This window comes from Ranitomeya variabilis, chromosome 2 (assembly GCF_051348905.1).
Source record: "Ranitomeya variabilis isolate aRanVar5 chromosome 2, aRanVar5.hap1, whole genome shotgun sequence".
Classification (NCBI taxonomy): domain Eukaryota; kingdom Metazoa; phylum Chordata; class Amphibia; order Anura; family Dendrobatidae; genus Ranitomeya; species Ranitomeya variabilis.
Window position 1 is genome coordinate 1115868872 of NC_135233.1, and position 15772 is coordinate 1115884643.

The 15772-nt window shown below is 44.3% G+C and overlaps 1 protein-coding gene across 1 annotated transcript in view; it reads left to right on the forward strand.

Moving 5' to 3' along the window:
* Window positions 1-14501, forward strand: part of LOC143808876 (uncharacterized) — a 986487-nt gene extending 971986 nt beyond the window's left edge. Inside the window, exons 8-9 of the mRNA XM_077292031.1 lie at window positions 4453-5711; window positions 13893-14501. Coding sequence (XP_077148146.1) covers window positions 4453-5690 — 1238 coding nt within the window. The 3' untranslated portion in view covers window positions 5691-5711; window positions 13893-14501. The remainder of the gene's footprint in view (window positions 1-4452; window positions 5712-13892) is intronic.
* The last annotated feature ends 1271 nt before the right edge of the window (window positions 14502-15772 follow it).

Sequence of the window (15772 nt, forward strand, 5' to 3'; positions counted from 1 at the left end):
CAGCTCCGAGCGCAGAGAAGCCATGGCCAAGCAAACTGTTATGCCCAACCGTGGCACATGTGGATTTGTGGACCACTCAGGAGCCACAGGGCCGGGCCTATCCAGGAAGGGGCATACCTAAGCAGCTACTTTGATGTTTGGTGTTCAATGGAGCTTCTAGTGGTGAGGTCCAGCTTGTGCGCCAGGTACCACTCCTGGGCAGGGCTCAGTTCTGCAGCTGCTGACCTCAGGGGTCAGGTACGCTGACACTGATTTAGGGCTTGGTTCAGATATGCTGGTCTAGAATACTGGATCAGGGTTAGGCCACTCATGGACTGGGGGATAATGTTCACACACTGGCCACTCTGGGACCAGAGGATAAGGTTTAGACACTAGCTGATCCATTACCAGGGGACAAGGTTCAGGCATTGGCCGCTCCAAGACCAGAGAACAAGGTTTGAGCCCTGGCTGCTCCAAGACAAGGTGACGATGTACAAGCACTAGTCGCTCTGGAGCCAGGGGACTATGAATACAGGAATGGTCACCTCAAAACCAGGAGATACAGGTTCAGGACACTAGCTGCACTGGGAACAGGGGACCACACAACTCACTAGTAGTACACCTTATTGACTAATGATTCAACTCATTGCTTGGCGACTCCCTAGGGGAGAGGGAGTCTTTTATACAAGATGCCTATAAGCTATTGGCAGGGAGCCATCTTGCAGGTGTACTACTTAAGCTACAAGCCTCTCAGCAACAAGAATAAGGCATTTAGCAAAATGCGTGTACTGCCCCCTTAAGAATGGGGAAGCGCACGCGCTTGCTAACCGCACCGTCGGGACTGAGGCTTGCACACAGGAATCAGGAAGCAGGAGCACGCTGGGGACCGCTCTGAGGGACAGTGTGGTGAGTAAGCCGGAATTCCTGCATGGAGAAAGAAGGGGACACCATGTAGGGGCACAGGTAGCAGCGCTACAGAAACAAACTGTGGCACTGAGTCCCATGAATTTGAAATGGTAAAGGACCCGATACACCTGGTTATGATAGGGCAAGACTTTACCTTATTCTGGGACTTATGGCAAAAAGGGGGGGTGCAAAATTACTCATATAAGAGCAGGATCACTCTTTAAAAAGCCAGCATTCAACACAGTCCATATACCTGAGTGGTCCGCCGGCTCAGAGACAGGGGATCAGCTCTCTTTAACATGAGCACTGCTCATCTTTACAGCATACCAAACTCCCTGTGAGTCCAGAGGCTAAACCTTTTACCTTCTGGACCATAGTCTAGAGTTGAAATATGGTGAACAGCCATCTCTTCAACTCTTTAGCGGTTTACATCAAACCCGGCCCGGTCATGGTAAATTAACCCTTCACAGCACATAACATGCTGGAGCAAACTTCTAGGTTCATGTCACTGAAGCTAATAACCTCAGTGAAACATATCGCTCTTCCAGTATCTTACCAGTGACCTTTTTTTAAATTCCCCTCACTGCCCAAAGCTGGAGGGGTCGGTTCCTTCACTCCCTAGAAAGGGAAGCCTCAACATGGCATCAGCGCTGGTGTGTAGTTTCTCTGGCCTATGCTACAGAGGGATGCTTCAGACATCGGGTTGGGAACTGTGTTGTCACAAGAAATAAATGTGGTGGCAACATACAATCCTATACCTAAGTAGGAAACTCTCCTCCTGTGAAAATAATTATGCCATCGTGAAAAAATAATTATTCGCTAATGTACGATTCACACTTTGAAGTACTACCAGTAAGGCCTAAAGATTAGGTTATTGCTAGACTATGAGGCCCTGAGATTGATGAGGGAAAGGAATGGGAAGAATGCCCAGGTGACTAGGTGGTTTCTGGGGTTCCAGGATTTCAGCTTCCATGTGGAGCATAGGCCAGGGATATTACACCCTAACTCAGATGCCCTTTTGAGGCTTCCTTGTCTAGTGACTGAAGGTGCCAAACCTCCGTCTTTTGGCAGAGTGGGGGATATGCAATGTGGATGTGATGTGGAGATGTGAAGTTCTATCACCACTGTGGATGTGATGTGGGCACATGTGAAGCTTTATCACCACTGTGGATGTGATGTGGGGACATGTGAAGCTCTATCACCATTGTGGATGTGATGTGGAGACATGTGAAGTTCTATCACCTCTGTGGATGTGGTGTGTGGGGACATGTGAAGCTCTATCACCACTGTGGATGTGATGTGGAGACATGTGACACTCTATCACCACTGTGGATGTGATGTGGAGACATGTGAAGCTCTATCACCACTGTGGATGTGATGTGGAGACATGTGACACTCTATCACCACTGTGGATGTGATGTGGGGACATGTGACGCTCTATCACTACTGTGGATGTGATATGTATCCTTTGCTTGTTCCTCCTCCTCTCACCTTCCCCTTACTGTTGGGGTTCCTCAAGGATCAGTCCTAGGCCCCCTCCTCTTCTCTCTGTATACTGCCCCTATTGGACAAACAATCAGTAGTTTTGGGTTTCAGTACCATCTCTATGCTGATGACACCCAATTATACACTTCTCCTGATATCACGCCTGCCTTTTTAGAAAACACCAGTGATTGTCTTACCGCTGTCTCTAACATCATGTCCTCCCTCTATCTTAAACTGAACCTGTCTAAAACTGAACTCCTCTTGTTCTCTCCCTCTACTAACCTACCTTTGCCTGACATTGCAATCTCTGTGTGTGGTTCCACCATTACTCCCAAGCAACATACCCGTTGCCTTGGGGTCATCCTTGATTCCGAGCTTTCCTTTACCCCCCACATCCGATCATTGGCTCGCTCTTCTTATCTGCATCTCAAAAACATTTCTAGAATTCGCCCTTTTCTTACTTTCGACTCTGCAAAAACTCTTACTGTTTCACTCATTCATTGTCGTCTTGACTATTGTAACTCTCTACTAATCGGCCTCCCTCTTACCAAACTCTCCCCGCTCCAATCTGTCCTGAATGCTGCAGCCAGGATCATATTCCTCACCAACCGTTACACCGATGCCTCTACCCTGTGCCAGTCATTACATTGGCTACCCATCCACTCCAGAATCCAGAACAAAACTATTACCCTCATCCACAAAGCACTCTATGGCTCAGCACCACCCTACATCTCCTCCTTGGTCTCAGCCTACCACCCAACCTGTGCCCTCCATGGCTTAGCACCACCCTACGTCTCTTCCCTGGTCTCAGTCTACCACCCTACCCATGCCCTCTGTTCTGCTAATGACCTGAGGTTAGCATCGTCAATAATCAGAACCTCTCACTCCCGTCTCCAAGAATTTTCATGTGCTTCGCCAATTCTTTGGAATGCACTACCCAGGTTAATACGATTAATCCCCAATCCCCACAGTTTTAAGCGTGCCCTAAAAATGCATTTGTTCAGACTGGCCTACCGCCTCAATGCATTAGCCTAACTATCCCTGTGTGGCCCATTCAAATGGAAAAAAAAAAAACATAATCAGGTTCCTCGCATCATGTTCTCATACACTTTATGCAGTTAATAGCCCTCTGTGTCTGTACTGTTACATACTTAGGCTGATAACTGGTTCATGCAGCTTTACATGAACACCCGAGCCTTATACTATGGCTGGTCCGAACAACGAAAGCAATTGTTACCATCCACCTCTCGTGTCTCCCCTTTTCCTCATAGTTTGTAAGCTTGTGAGCAGCAGGGCCCTCATTCCTCCTGGTATCTGTTCTGATCTGTGATTATTGTTATGCTGTAATGTCTATTGTCTGTACAAATCCCCTCTGTAATGTAAAGCGCTGCGGAATATGTTGGCGCTATATAAATAAAATTATTATTATTATTATCATTTATGAGGACATGTGAAATTCTATCACCACTGTGTCTGTGGAGTGGGGACATGTGACGCTCTATCACCGCTGTGTCTGTGGAGTGGGGACATGTGACGCTCTGTCACCTCTGTGGATGTGGTGTGGTGATTGTGTTGCTTTCTCCCAGACACTGTGTTATTTCCAACGCTGATGTGATGACAGAGGTCCGCGCAGCTTAAGATTACTGACAGCCAATGAATGTGCAGAGGGCGGGGCTGGACATTGAGGCTGGGCAGTGCCAGCTCCCACTGTGAGGATAGATAATAAAGCATAGGGCGCTGTCAAGTTTGGTAGAGCCGAAGATAAGCAAAGTGAGCACAGGGAATAAACTAAAATTTAGGAGGAAAGAAAGACAGAAACAAAAAACAAAATGTATAGTGGTGTTGTGTGTCACAATACAGCACAGATTAACAGATTAACTTAAAAAATGTTTTTGATCTCTAGATCAGACAACCTTTTTACGGAAGGACTTCCACCAAGAAAGACTTCTCTTTCTTGTTGAATCCGCTTCAGCTTTGTCCTAAAAACTGTACTTCATATTCAAATTTACGTGCATGCTTTTATTTATTCACTGCCTTATGGTTTGAAACAAAAATCACAAAATATATTCTTAATCTTAACAGGAAGACCCACTAAGAACTGCACAGAGGACTTCATGTTATCACAAAATAAAGTGGAAGATGAAGATATCATGCAGCATTCTCCAGAAAGAGACCTTATTACCATTAATGTATATCCAAGGCTTCACAATCCAGATCGCTCATATCATTCCTCTAACTTTGAGGAATCCTCTCCTGACCAATCACAGATTGTTACCACAAATACAAGTCAGAAAGTGAATAAAAGATTTCAGTGTAGTGAATGTGGGAAACAATTTACAAAAACTTCAGGTCTTTTTGCACACAGACGAATTCACACAGGGGAGAAGCCATACTCCTGCTCCAAATGCGGAAAATGCTTTACCCGTAAATCAGGCCTTTATCAACATGAAAGGAGTCACACAGGGAAGAAGCCGTATTCATGTTCAGTATGTGGGAAATGCTTCACTGGTAAATCAAGTCTTGTTATACATGAGAGAATCCACACAGGGGAAAAGCCTTATACATGTTCAGAATGTGGGAAATGTTTTTCAGAAAAGGCAAATCTTGTTATACATGAGAGAATTCACACAGGAGAGATGCCATATCCATGTTCAGAATGTGGGAAATGTTTTCCAAAGAAATCCCATCTTGTTACACATTTGAGAAGTCACACAGGAGAAAAGCCGTATTCTTGTTCACAGTGTGGGAAATGTTTTACAAATAAATCATATCTTGTTACACATGAGAGAAGTCACACAGGAGAGAAGCCATATTCATGTTCAGTATGTGGTAAAGGTTTTACGGAAAAATCTAATCTTGTTACACATGAGAGAATTCACACTGGAGAGAGGCCATATCCATGTTCATTATGTGGAAAATGTTTTACAAATAAATCCCATCTTGTTACACATGAAAGAATTCACACAGGAGAGAAGCCGTATTCATGTTCAGAATGTGAGAAAAGCTTTACAAATAGATCGCATCTTGTTATACATGAGAGAAGTCACACAGGAGAAAGGCCTTATTCATGTTCAGAATGTGGAAAATGTTTTACAGAAAGATCAAGTCTTGTAACTCATGAGAGAATTCATACAGGGGAGAAACCATATTCATGCTTTCAGTGTGGAAGATCTTTTACAGATAAATCAAATCTTGATAGACATGAGAAAATTCACACAGGAGAGAAGCCATTTCCATGTTCAGATTGTGGGAAATGTTTTATTACTAGAACCAAACTTAGGGATCATCAGAGAAGTCACACAAAAGAGAAGCTGTTATAAGGCGGTAAATGTCTCCTACAAGCAGGGGCTGGCTGGCAATTTTCAGCCTGGGGGGCAATCACAAGGCAGTGGCCCTCGAGTTGCGGTGGCCCCCTGCTTATATCTGGCCACTGCATTAGGGTATGTGCACACGTCAGGATTTCTTGCAGAAATTTCCTGAAGAAAACCGGAAATTTTCTGCAAGAAATCCGCATTTTTTTTTTTGCGTTGTTTTCCCGTTTTTTTCGCGTCTTTTTTAGCATTTTGCAAGCGTAATTAGCTTGCAGAATGCCAAAGTTTTCCAAGCGATCTGTAGCATCGCTTGGAAAACTGACTGACAGGTTGGTCACACTTGTCAAACATAGTGTTTGACAAGTGTGACCAACTTTTTACTATAGATGCTGCTTATGCAGCATCTATAGTAAAAGATAGAATGTTTAAAAATAATAAAAATAATAAAAAAATGCTTATACTTACCCTCTGCAGACAGCCGATATCCTCAGCGGCGTCCGTTCCTAGATGGTGTGGTTCAGGACCTTCGATGACGTCACGGTCACGTGAGCGGTCACATGACCGGTCTCGCGACCAATCACAAGACAGCGACGTCATCGCAGGTCCTGAACCACACCATCTATAGGACCCAAAGCGGCAGCATGCAGCGGTGAGAGGCGGGAACACTCCGGGGGCCATCGAAGGTGAGTATATGACTATTTTTTATTTTCATTCTTTTTTTTTGACCAATTATATGGTGCCCAGTCCGTGGAGGAGAGTCTCCTCTCCTCCACCCTGGGTACCAACCGCATATAATCTGCTTACTTCCCGCATGGTGTGCACAGCCCCGTGCGGGAAGTAAGCAGATCAATGCACTCCTAGGTGTGCGGAATCCCCGCAATTCCGCATTTTTAATGAACATGTTGCTTTTTTGTCCGCAATGCTATTTTTTCGCGGAAAAAAAATGCAACATTTGCACAAAAAATGCGGAATACACTGTAAATAATGGGAGGCATATGTTAGCGTTTTTTTCGCGTTTTTATCACGTTTTTATAGTGAAAAAACGAGAAAAAACGTGAAAAATACTGAACGTGTGCACATGGCATTAAAGTAGCAGATAACAGGCTTTAAAAACAAGCTGGTACACAGATATGGAAACTGAACAGAGCTTGCTGCATAGATATAGGAGCAGAATCGAGCTTACTCCAGAGATATGGGAACAGAACAGAGCTTACTACAGAGATATGTGAGCAGAACAGAGCTTACTACAGAGATATGGGAGCAGAACAGAGCTTACTATAGAGATATGGGAGCAGAACCGAACTTACTAGATTCAGAGATATGGGAGCCGAACCGAGCTTACTACAGAGATATGGGAGCAGAACCGAGCTTACTGCAAGGATATGGGAGCAGAACCGAGCTTACTACAGAGATATGGCAGCAGAAATGAGCTTACTACAGAGATAAGGGAGCAGAACCAAGCTAACTACAGAGATAGGGGAACAGAACCGAGCTTACTACAGAGATATGGGAGCAGAACCTAGCTTACTGCAAAGATATGGGAGCAGAACCAAGCTTACTACAGAGATATGGGAGCAGAACCGAGCTTAGTGCAGAGAAATGGGAGCAGAACCGAGCTTGCTGCAGAGATATGGGAACAGAATCGAGCTTACTACAGAGATATGGGAGCAGAACCAAACTTACTACAGAGATATGGGAGCAGAACCTAGCATACTACAGAGATAAGAGAGCAGAACCGAGCTTACTAGAGAGATAAGGGATCAGAACTGAGCTTACTACAGAGATATGGGAGCAGAACCGAGCTTACTGCAGAGATATGGGAGCAGAACCGAGCTTACTACAGAGATAAGGGAGCAGAACCGAGCTTAATATGTCTACTACATGGAACCAAGTCTGCTACATAGAAACTGGAGCAGAACTGAGATTACGACATACATACAGTACCATAATCTAGATTACTACATTGATAGAGTACCAGAACCAAGCTTACTGCTTAGATATGGTGCCATAACAGAGCTTACTTACAAACATACACACAACAATACAGCTACACAGTGCCTAGTACTATCACCACTACACAGAGAATACATAATATTATAATATCACCATTACCTCTACATGAAACTACACTCTATACAAAGACCAATGATGCCATATACCATACACTCCCTGACACAAGTTATGTCGCTTATTCATGTTATGTAAATAAAAGCTTATAACCTGACGTTAAATTCATCCATTGGTTGTATAAGTTATTCTTTTGAAAGCTGAAACCCTCCAAAATGTGGTTTAGGTTAAGAAAATAAATTGTTATTAAAGCAGAAATATTGATCAGTTAATGGACACAGAATGGTCAGATTTTGGCAAGACAAAATTTTTGTTGCCCACAGACAAATAATTAACTTAAAATACAAATATATGTTGCATAACATTGGTGAATGAAGTTGTGGTGCTCCTCTAGATTCTTTGGTTTTGTCTTCCAAGCTTCCTCTTTCATCCTACCCCAAACATGCTCAATGATGTTCATGTCTGGTGACTGGGCTGGCCAGTCCTTGAACACCTTGATCTTTTTTGCCTGGAGGAACTTTGTTGTAGAGATGGATGTATGAGATGGAGCACCATCCTGCTGCAGAATGACCTCTTTTATGATTTGGAATATAAGAGGTAGCTAATACTTCTTGATATTTTAGGCTATTGATATTGCCTTCCACCTTGCAAATGTTTCGCACGCCCCTATACGGAATGTAACCCCAGACCATGATCTTTCCACCACCAAATGTAACTGTCTTCTGGGTGTATTTTGGATCCATACGGGCTCCAGTAGGTCTCCTGCAGTGTTTGTGGCAGCTGTGGTGTAATTCTACTGAAGAGAAATCCACCTTCTGCCACTTTTCCAGTGTCCATCTATTTAGCAGGCTGTGGGAGTTTGTAGATGCCACACGGTTTTTTATTTGCCTTTTGTTTAGTGCTGGCTTCTGGGCACTGATTCGACCATGGAGGCCATTTTGAGACAGAATCCTAGAAACTGTTCTAGTTGACACAGGGACTTGAGGTGACCAGACCTGTTGGAGCTCTGCTGCTGTGGAAGAGGAGCTTGCTTTGGATTTTCTAACCAACAAACGTTCCTCCTGAGCAGTTGTCTTGCGGGGTCTGCCGGACCTGGGCTAGTCAAACACATATCCAGTCTCTTCAAATCTTTTTTTTAATTCTTTGTACTTGACGCTGAGACACATTAAAGGTGCCCGCCACCTCTGCAGTGGATCTGGTCTTCAGCCTCTTGATAATCCAGGCTTTGGTCGCAGGGTGGATTTTTGGCATGTTGTCAGAGCTTAAGTTGCAGTTCAAGTGAAGGTCTGGGGAGCGGGGTTTCTTTTTATACACACACACTAAATAACCGATCATTTACTGAGCACAGGTGAGGATGTAAACTAGGATTGGGTGCATTATATGACCAGGCCACAAAACTTTTGTCTTGCTAAAATCTGACCATTCTGTGTCCATTAACTAATCAATATTTCTGCATTGATGTCAATTTATTTTCTTAACCTAAACCACATTTTGGAAGGTTTCAGCTTTCAAAAGAATAATTTATACAACCGATGGATGAATTTAACATCAGGTTATAAGCTTTTATTTACATAACATGGATAAGCGACATTACTTCTGTCAGGGAGTGTACACCTTTCACTACTTGTATACTACAATACTGATCATTAATTTTAAAAATGCACAATACTAAGTGCCATTGTATACAGGAACTCTGTATTTACGGTCAGTGTAAAGATACTACAGTGATCACTGGTGACATTATACACAGGAGATCTGTATAAGGTGTCAGTGTACAGGTAATACAGTGATCACCACTGCCAGTGACATTATACACAGAGCTTTGTATATAGTATACAGTGTATAGTGTCAGTGTACAGGTAATACACTGACTCACTAGTGACGTCTCTAGCTGAAGTCCTTCATCTTTGCTTTTCATTTTCATCCAGCACAGACTGCCGTCACTTCTTCCAGCCAGGACTCATCTCTGCATAAAATAACACAGTTACCTAGGCCTCCAGACCACATTCCCCACTTTTTCCCTTTCTTCTACACCATGTTCCAAATTATTATGCAAATTATATTTTTCTCGGATTTTCCTAAATGGTCGGTGCAAATGACAGTCAGTCTAATAAAAGTCATCACCGTTAGATCATACATCAAATTTTATTGAAGAAACCTCCCAATGATAACAGTATAATCTCCAAAATGAATAAAAACTCAAAATGCACTGTTCCAAATTATTAGGCACAGTAGAATTTCTAAACATTTGATCTGTTTTAAAGAACTGAAAATGCTCATTTGTGGAATTTGCAGCATTAGGAGGTCACATTCACTGAACAAAAAAGCTATTTAACGCCAAAACATCCTAACAGGCCAAGTCACATGTTACCATAGGAACACTTCTTTGTTATCACCTTCACAGTTCTCGCCTCCATTGAACTTGTGAGTATTTGGAGAGTTTCTGCTTGTATTTCTTTGCATGAAGTCAGAATAGCCTCCCAGAGCTGCTGTTTTGATGTGAACTGCCTCCCACCCTCATAGCTCTTTTGCTTGATGATACTCCAAAGGTTCTGTATAGGGTTGAGGTCAGGGGAAGATGGTGGCAATACCATGAGTTTATCTCCTTTTATACCCATAGCAGCCAATGACTCAGAGATATTCTTTGCAGCATGAGATGGTGCATTGACATGCATGAAGATGATTTTGCTCCTGAAGGCACAATTCTGATTTTTATACCCTGGAAGAAAGTTGTCAGTCAGAAACTCTATATACTTTGCCGAGGTCATTTTCACACCTTCGGGAACCTTAAAGGGCCCTACAAGCTGTTTCCCCATGATTCTGGCCCAAAACATGACTCCTCCATCTCCTTGCTGACGTTGCAGCCTTGTTGGGACATGGTGGCCATCCACCAACCATCCACTACTCCATCCATCTGGACCACCCAGGGTTGCTCGACACTCATCAGTAAACAAGACTGTTTGGAAATCAGTCTTCATGTGTGTCTGGGCCCACTGCAACCGTTTCTGCTTGTGAACACTGTTTAGGGGTGGCCGAATAGTAGGCTTATGCACCACAGCAAGCCTTTGAAGGATCCTACACCTTGAGGTTCGAGGGACTCCAGAGGCACCAGCAGCTTCAAATAACTGTTTGCTGCTTTGTAATGGTATTTTGGCAGCTGCTCTCTTTATCCAAAGAATTTGTCTGGCAGAAACCTTCCTCATTATGCCTTTATCTGCATGAACTCTGTCTGTGCTCTGTTTCAGTCACAAATCTCTTCACAGTATGATGATCACTCTTAAGTTTTCGTGAAATATCTAATGTTTTCATACCTTGACCAAGGCATTGCACTATTTAATGCTTTTCAGCAGCAGAGAGATCCTTTTTATTTCCCATATTGCTTGAAACCTGTGGTCTGCTTAATAATGTGGAACATCATTTTTAAGTAGTTTTCCTTTAATTAGAATCACCTGGAAAACTAATGATCACATGTGTTTAAGATTGATTTTAGTGATCCATTGAGCCCTGAGACACAATACCATCCACGAGTTTATTTGAAAAACAAAACAATTAAATCTTTATGACACTTAAATCCAATTTGCATTATAGTTTGGAACATGGTGTACACTAGACATCTAAATACAGAGGTGCACCCACAAACAATATTTAATTGGTTATTATGCAACCTCATAGATTGTAAGCTTGCGAGCAGGGCCCTCATTCTTTTTGGTATCTGTTGATCTATGTGTTTATTGTTATGCTTAATGTCCATTGTCTGTACAAGTCCCCTCTAAAATGTAAAGTGTTGGCACTATAGAAATAAAATTATTATAATTATTATTATTAACCGACCATTCCAAATATAAATTATAATCCACCAGTGTGCACCCTGTTATGGTTCTCAATGGCAAGAGAACATAGGAACATAGCCCAGCAAACATAAGAACTAGCTCTTGGAAGGATGGAAACTAAACTGACCATGAACTAAACCTGCCGCACAACTAACAGTAGCCGGGTAGCGTTGCCTGCGTTTTATCCCTAGACGCCCAGCGCCGGCCGGAGGACTAACTAATCCTGGCAGAGGAAAATATAGTCCTGGCTCACCTCTAGAGAAATTTCCCCGAAAGGCAGACAGAGGCCCCCACATATATTGGCGGTGATTTTAGATGAAAATGACAAACGTAGTATGAAAATAGGTTTAGCAAAATTGAGGTCCGCTTACTAGATAGCAGGAAGACAGAAAGGGCACTTTCATGGTCAGCTGAAAACCCTATCAAAACACCATCCTGAAATTACTTTAAGACTCTAGTATTAACTCATAACATCAGAGTGGCAATTTCAGATCACAAGAGCTTTCCAGACACAGAAACGAAACTACAGCTGTGAACTGGAACAAAATGCAAAAACAAACGAGGACTAAAGTCCAACTTAGCTGGGAGTTGTCTAGCAGCAGGAACATGCACAGGAAGGCTTCTGATTACAATGTTGACCGGCATGGAAGTGACAGAGGAGCAAGGTTAAATAGCGACTCCCACATCCTGATGGGAACAGGTGAACAGAGGGGATGATGCACACCAGTTCAATTCCACCAGTGGCCACCGGGGGAGCCCAAAATCCAATTTCACAACAGCACCCACTAACTTTAAATAGCCACTTTCCCCATTTAATATATAAATTAATTAGCACCTGTACTCTTTCCCCCAATTCATTACCAGTCACTTCATCCTCAACGCCCCCCACTATGTACCTACCATTCTAACCCTAACTCCGATTCATTATAGTTACATGCCCCTCCCGCCCCAATTCATTGTCATGTCTATCTCTCTCACCCTCTATTCATTATCAACTGCTCTACCCCACATTTAATACATCATTTACTCCCCCACCCTTAAAATTCATTATTTGTTCTTCCCCTAGATCATCATTTGCTCTCCCCACCCCCTCTTCAATTGATCATTTGCTCTCCCCACCCCCACCTTCAATTAAATTGCTGTCCCCTGTCCCTCACACTGAATTTATCATTTTGCAGTCCCCCACTTTAATTTGAAGTCCCCTTACTTCATTCATTGCAGTCCCCTATCACCCCCTCACTTCATCTGCAGTGCCCCTTCATCATTTGCAGCCCCCTATCCCCCTTCCATTTCATCATGGGCAGTCCCACATCAGACAAACACTTCATCATGTGCAGTCCTGTTCTCCCACTTCATCATGTGCAGTCCCCTTACCCCCCACTTCATCATGTGCAGTCACCCTTACCCCCCACTTCATGTGCAGTCCATCTTACACTCCACTTTATCATGTGCAGTCCCCATTACCCCCCACTTCATGTGCAGATCACCTTACCCCCACTTCATCATGTGCAGTCCCCTTTAACCCCCACTTCATCATGTGCAGTCCCCCTTACCCCCCACTTCATCATGTGCAGTCCCCCTTACCCCCCACTTCATGTGCAGCCCCACTCCCCCTTCATCATGCACAATCCCCCTTACCCCCACATCATCATGTGCAGCCCCATTCCATCATACAGCCCCACTCTCCCCACTTCATCATGTGCAGTCTCCTTTATCCACTAAACTATCATGTGCAGCCCCACTCCATCATGTACAGCCCCACTCAACCTTCATCATGTGCAGCCCCACTTACCCCCTCACTCCATCACGTGCAGTCTCCTTTAACCCCCAAATTCCACAAATTCCATCATGTGCAGTCTCCTTACACCTCCCACTTCATCACTTGCAGTTACCCACCATTAAATTTATTTTATAAAGAAAACAAAAAAGTTCTTCATACTTACCTCACCAGTCGCTCCCCTGCAGTGCCTCTCTGCTTCAAGCATCCGGGTCATGTCGGCGCGTGCGTGAGGATGCCATCGCGCATGCCCAACACCTAACCTGGAAGTATAGAGAACATGAAGGGAGCAGTAGCTGTGCAGCCGTCAAGGTGACAGCCAAGCATAGCTCCCGGCCCCAGCGCAGACGTGTGCGCTGACTGTGATGCGGCTGTGTCTGCTGCCGGCCGCGTCACAGTACAGCAGACATGGCTGCGCACAATTTGCTGTGTGGCTGTAGCCACCACCAGGCAGCCGGCCCTGAACAGCAGCTGGGGGAGCGGCCCGGGGGGCATTTGCCTCTTTGCCACCTGGGCCAGTCAGCCCCTGCCTACAAGTAAGTCAAAATTTGATTCTCATTAGTGAATTCACAGAGATTAAACCATATTCTTGGCTGGAATAGAAGAATTTTTTTTCCCCAGAGAAAGGTCCACATCTTGGACTGAAACGTTGCACATGGGCCAATAAACCACATTTATTTTTTCTATTGGAGTGCTGCCTTCATTTTTCTAGATAACAGATATCAAACCATCCAAAAGAGTGTTTATTTTTTCGGGATCCATAGTAGATAGATTTTGTGGCTTCAAGAAAGAAAAAAAATGAGCCTTGCTTTCTTTCCAAGCAGTGAGTCTGAATTGTCACCATGAACTTTGCGTCTTTTTACTGAGTTTATATATTCACCCTCATTGCAGGAGAATCCAGAGCGACAGTGAAAGAAGGATTCTCCATATCATCATTTCTTTTATCTTTTACTTGTGGACATATCAATATTTGATGTTAAATTGCTCAATGTATGTTTGCTATGATTTTTTTACTATGACGAAGATAAACGTGATGGAATTAAATAGAAAATGTCAAAGTGAATTTGCAGCAGTTTGTCTTTTTCTCTATGGCTCAAGTACTTGCTACTGTTTCTAAAGTGCCCTGTGATCAGGATTGTGCTCAGTGACTACAGACAATGTCAGGTCGGTGCCGTTATACTGATTACACTGATACCTGTGATCAGGATTGTGCTCAGTAACTACAGACAGTGTCAGGTCGGTGCCGGAGCTTGTGCTCCTGTGAGGCTAACAAGGCGCAGTGCTTTCCTCTCACGGCTACTCTGTGAAGTAAAAGAGCTAGTCTATACCGCCAAACAGTGCCACCATTCACTAGCAGCAGGTTCCTCCTGCAAGGTGGACCCCGGTCTGCGAACCCACCATTTATAATAAACAGCTATATTTACTCGGTGCGTTCCGCTAACCGTAACAGAATACTAGCGCCAGGGTCTGGCTAGTAAATGGCGGACGATCAGCGTTTACAGCGGTACATCCAGCAGCTGGAGGGTAGGTTGGCAGCTCTTGAGCGCACAACCTCAGCTGTGGATGTTACCGCAGTCGCTGTTCAGGCTGCATGTGTAGCTGCAGCCAGTTTGTCCTCTGCCACCCCTGATCCGACTTTATCCCATCTCCCGCTTCCAGACAAGTTTGCTGGTGACAGTAAGCTATGTCGGGGATAGTGTTGAGCATTCCGATACCGCAAGTATCGGGTATCGGCCGATACTTGCGGGTATCGGAATTCCGATACCGAGATCCGATACTTTTGTGGTATCGGGTATCGGTATCGAAACAACATTAATGTGTAAAATAAAGAATTAAAATAAAAAATATTGCTATACTCACCTCTCCGACGCAGCCTGGACCTCACCGAGGGAACCGGCAGCGTTCTTTGCTTAAAATGCGCGCGTTTACTTCCTTCCGTGACGTCACGGCTTGTGATTGGTCGCGTGCCGCCCATGTGGCCGCGACACGACCAATCACAGCAAGCCGTGACGTAATTTTCAGGTCCTGAATGCCTAATTCTAGGCATTCAGGATTTTAAAATTACGTTCCGGCTTGTGATTGGTCGCGTCGCGGTCACATGGACGTCGGAGATTATTTTCGGGCGTGTGTCTCCTGCGCCAAAAATAAGTCTCGACAACGGCCAGCTGGGTTACTCTATCCCTTGCCGGTGGCAGACAGGCCCTGGGAGATGGTCGGGATGGACTTTGTGGTGGGTTTGCCCAAGTCTCGTGGCTGTACCATCATTTGGGTTATCACCGATGATTTTTCTAAAATGGTGCACTTGGTACCGCTTCCACGGCTACCTTCAGCATGGGCCTTGGCAGCGTTGTTTATAAAACACATTTTCCGCCTACACAGTATGCCGGACAAAATTGTCAGTGACCGGGGTCCCCAGT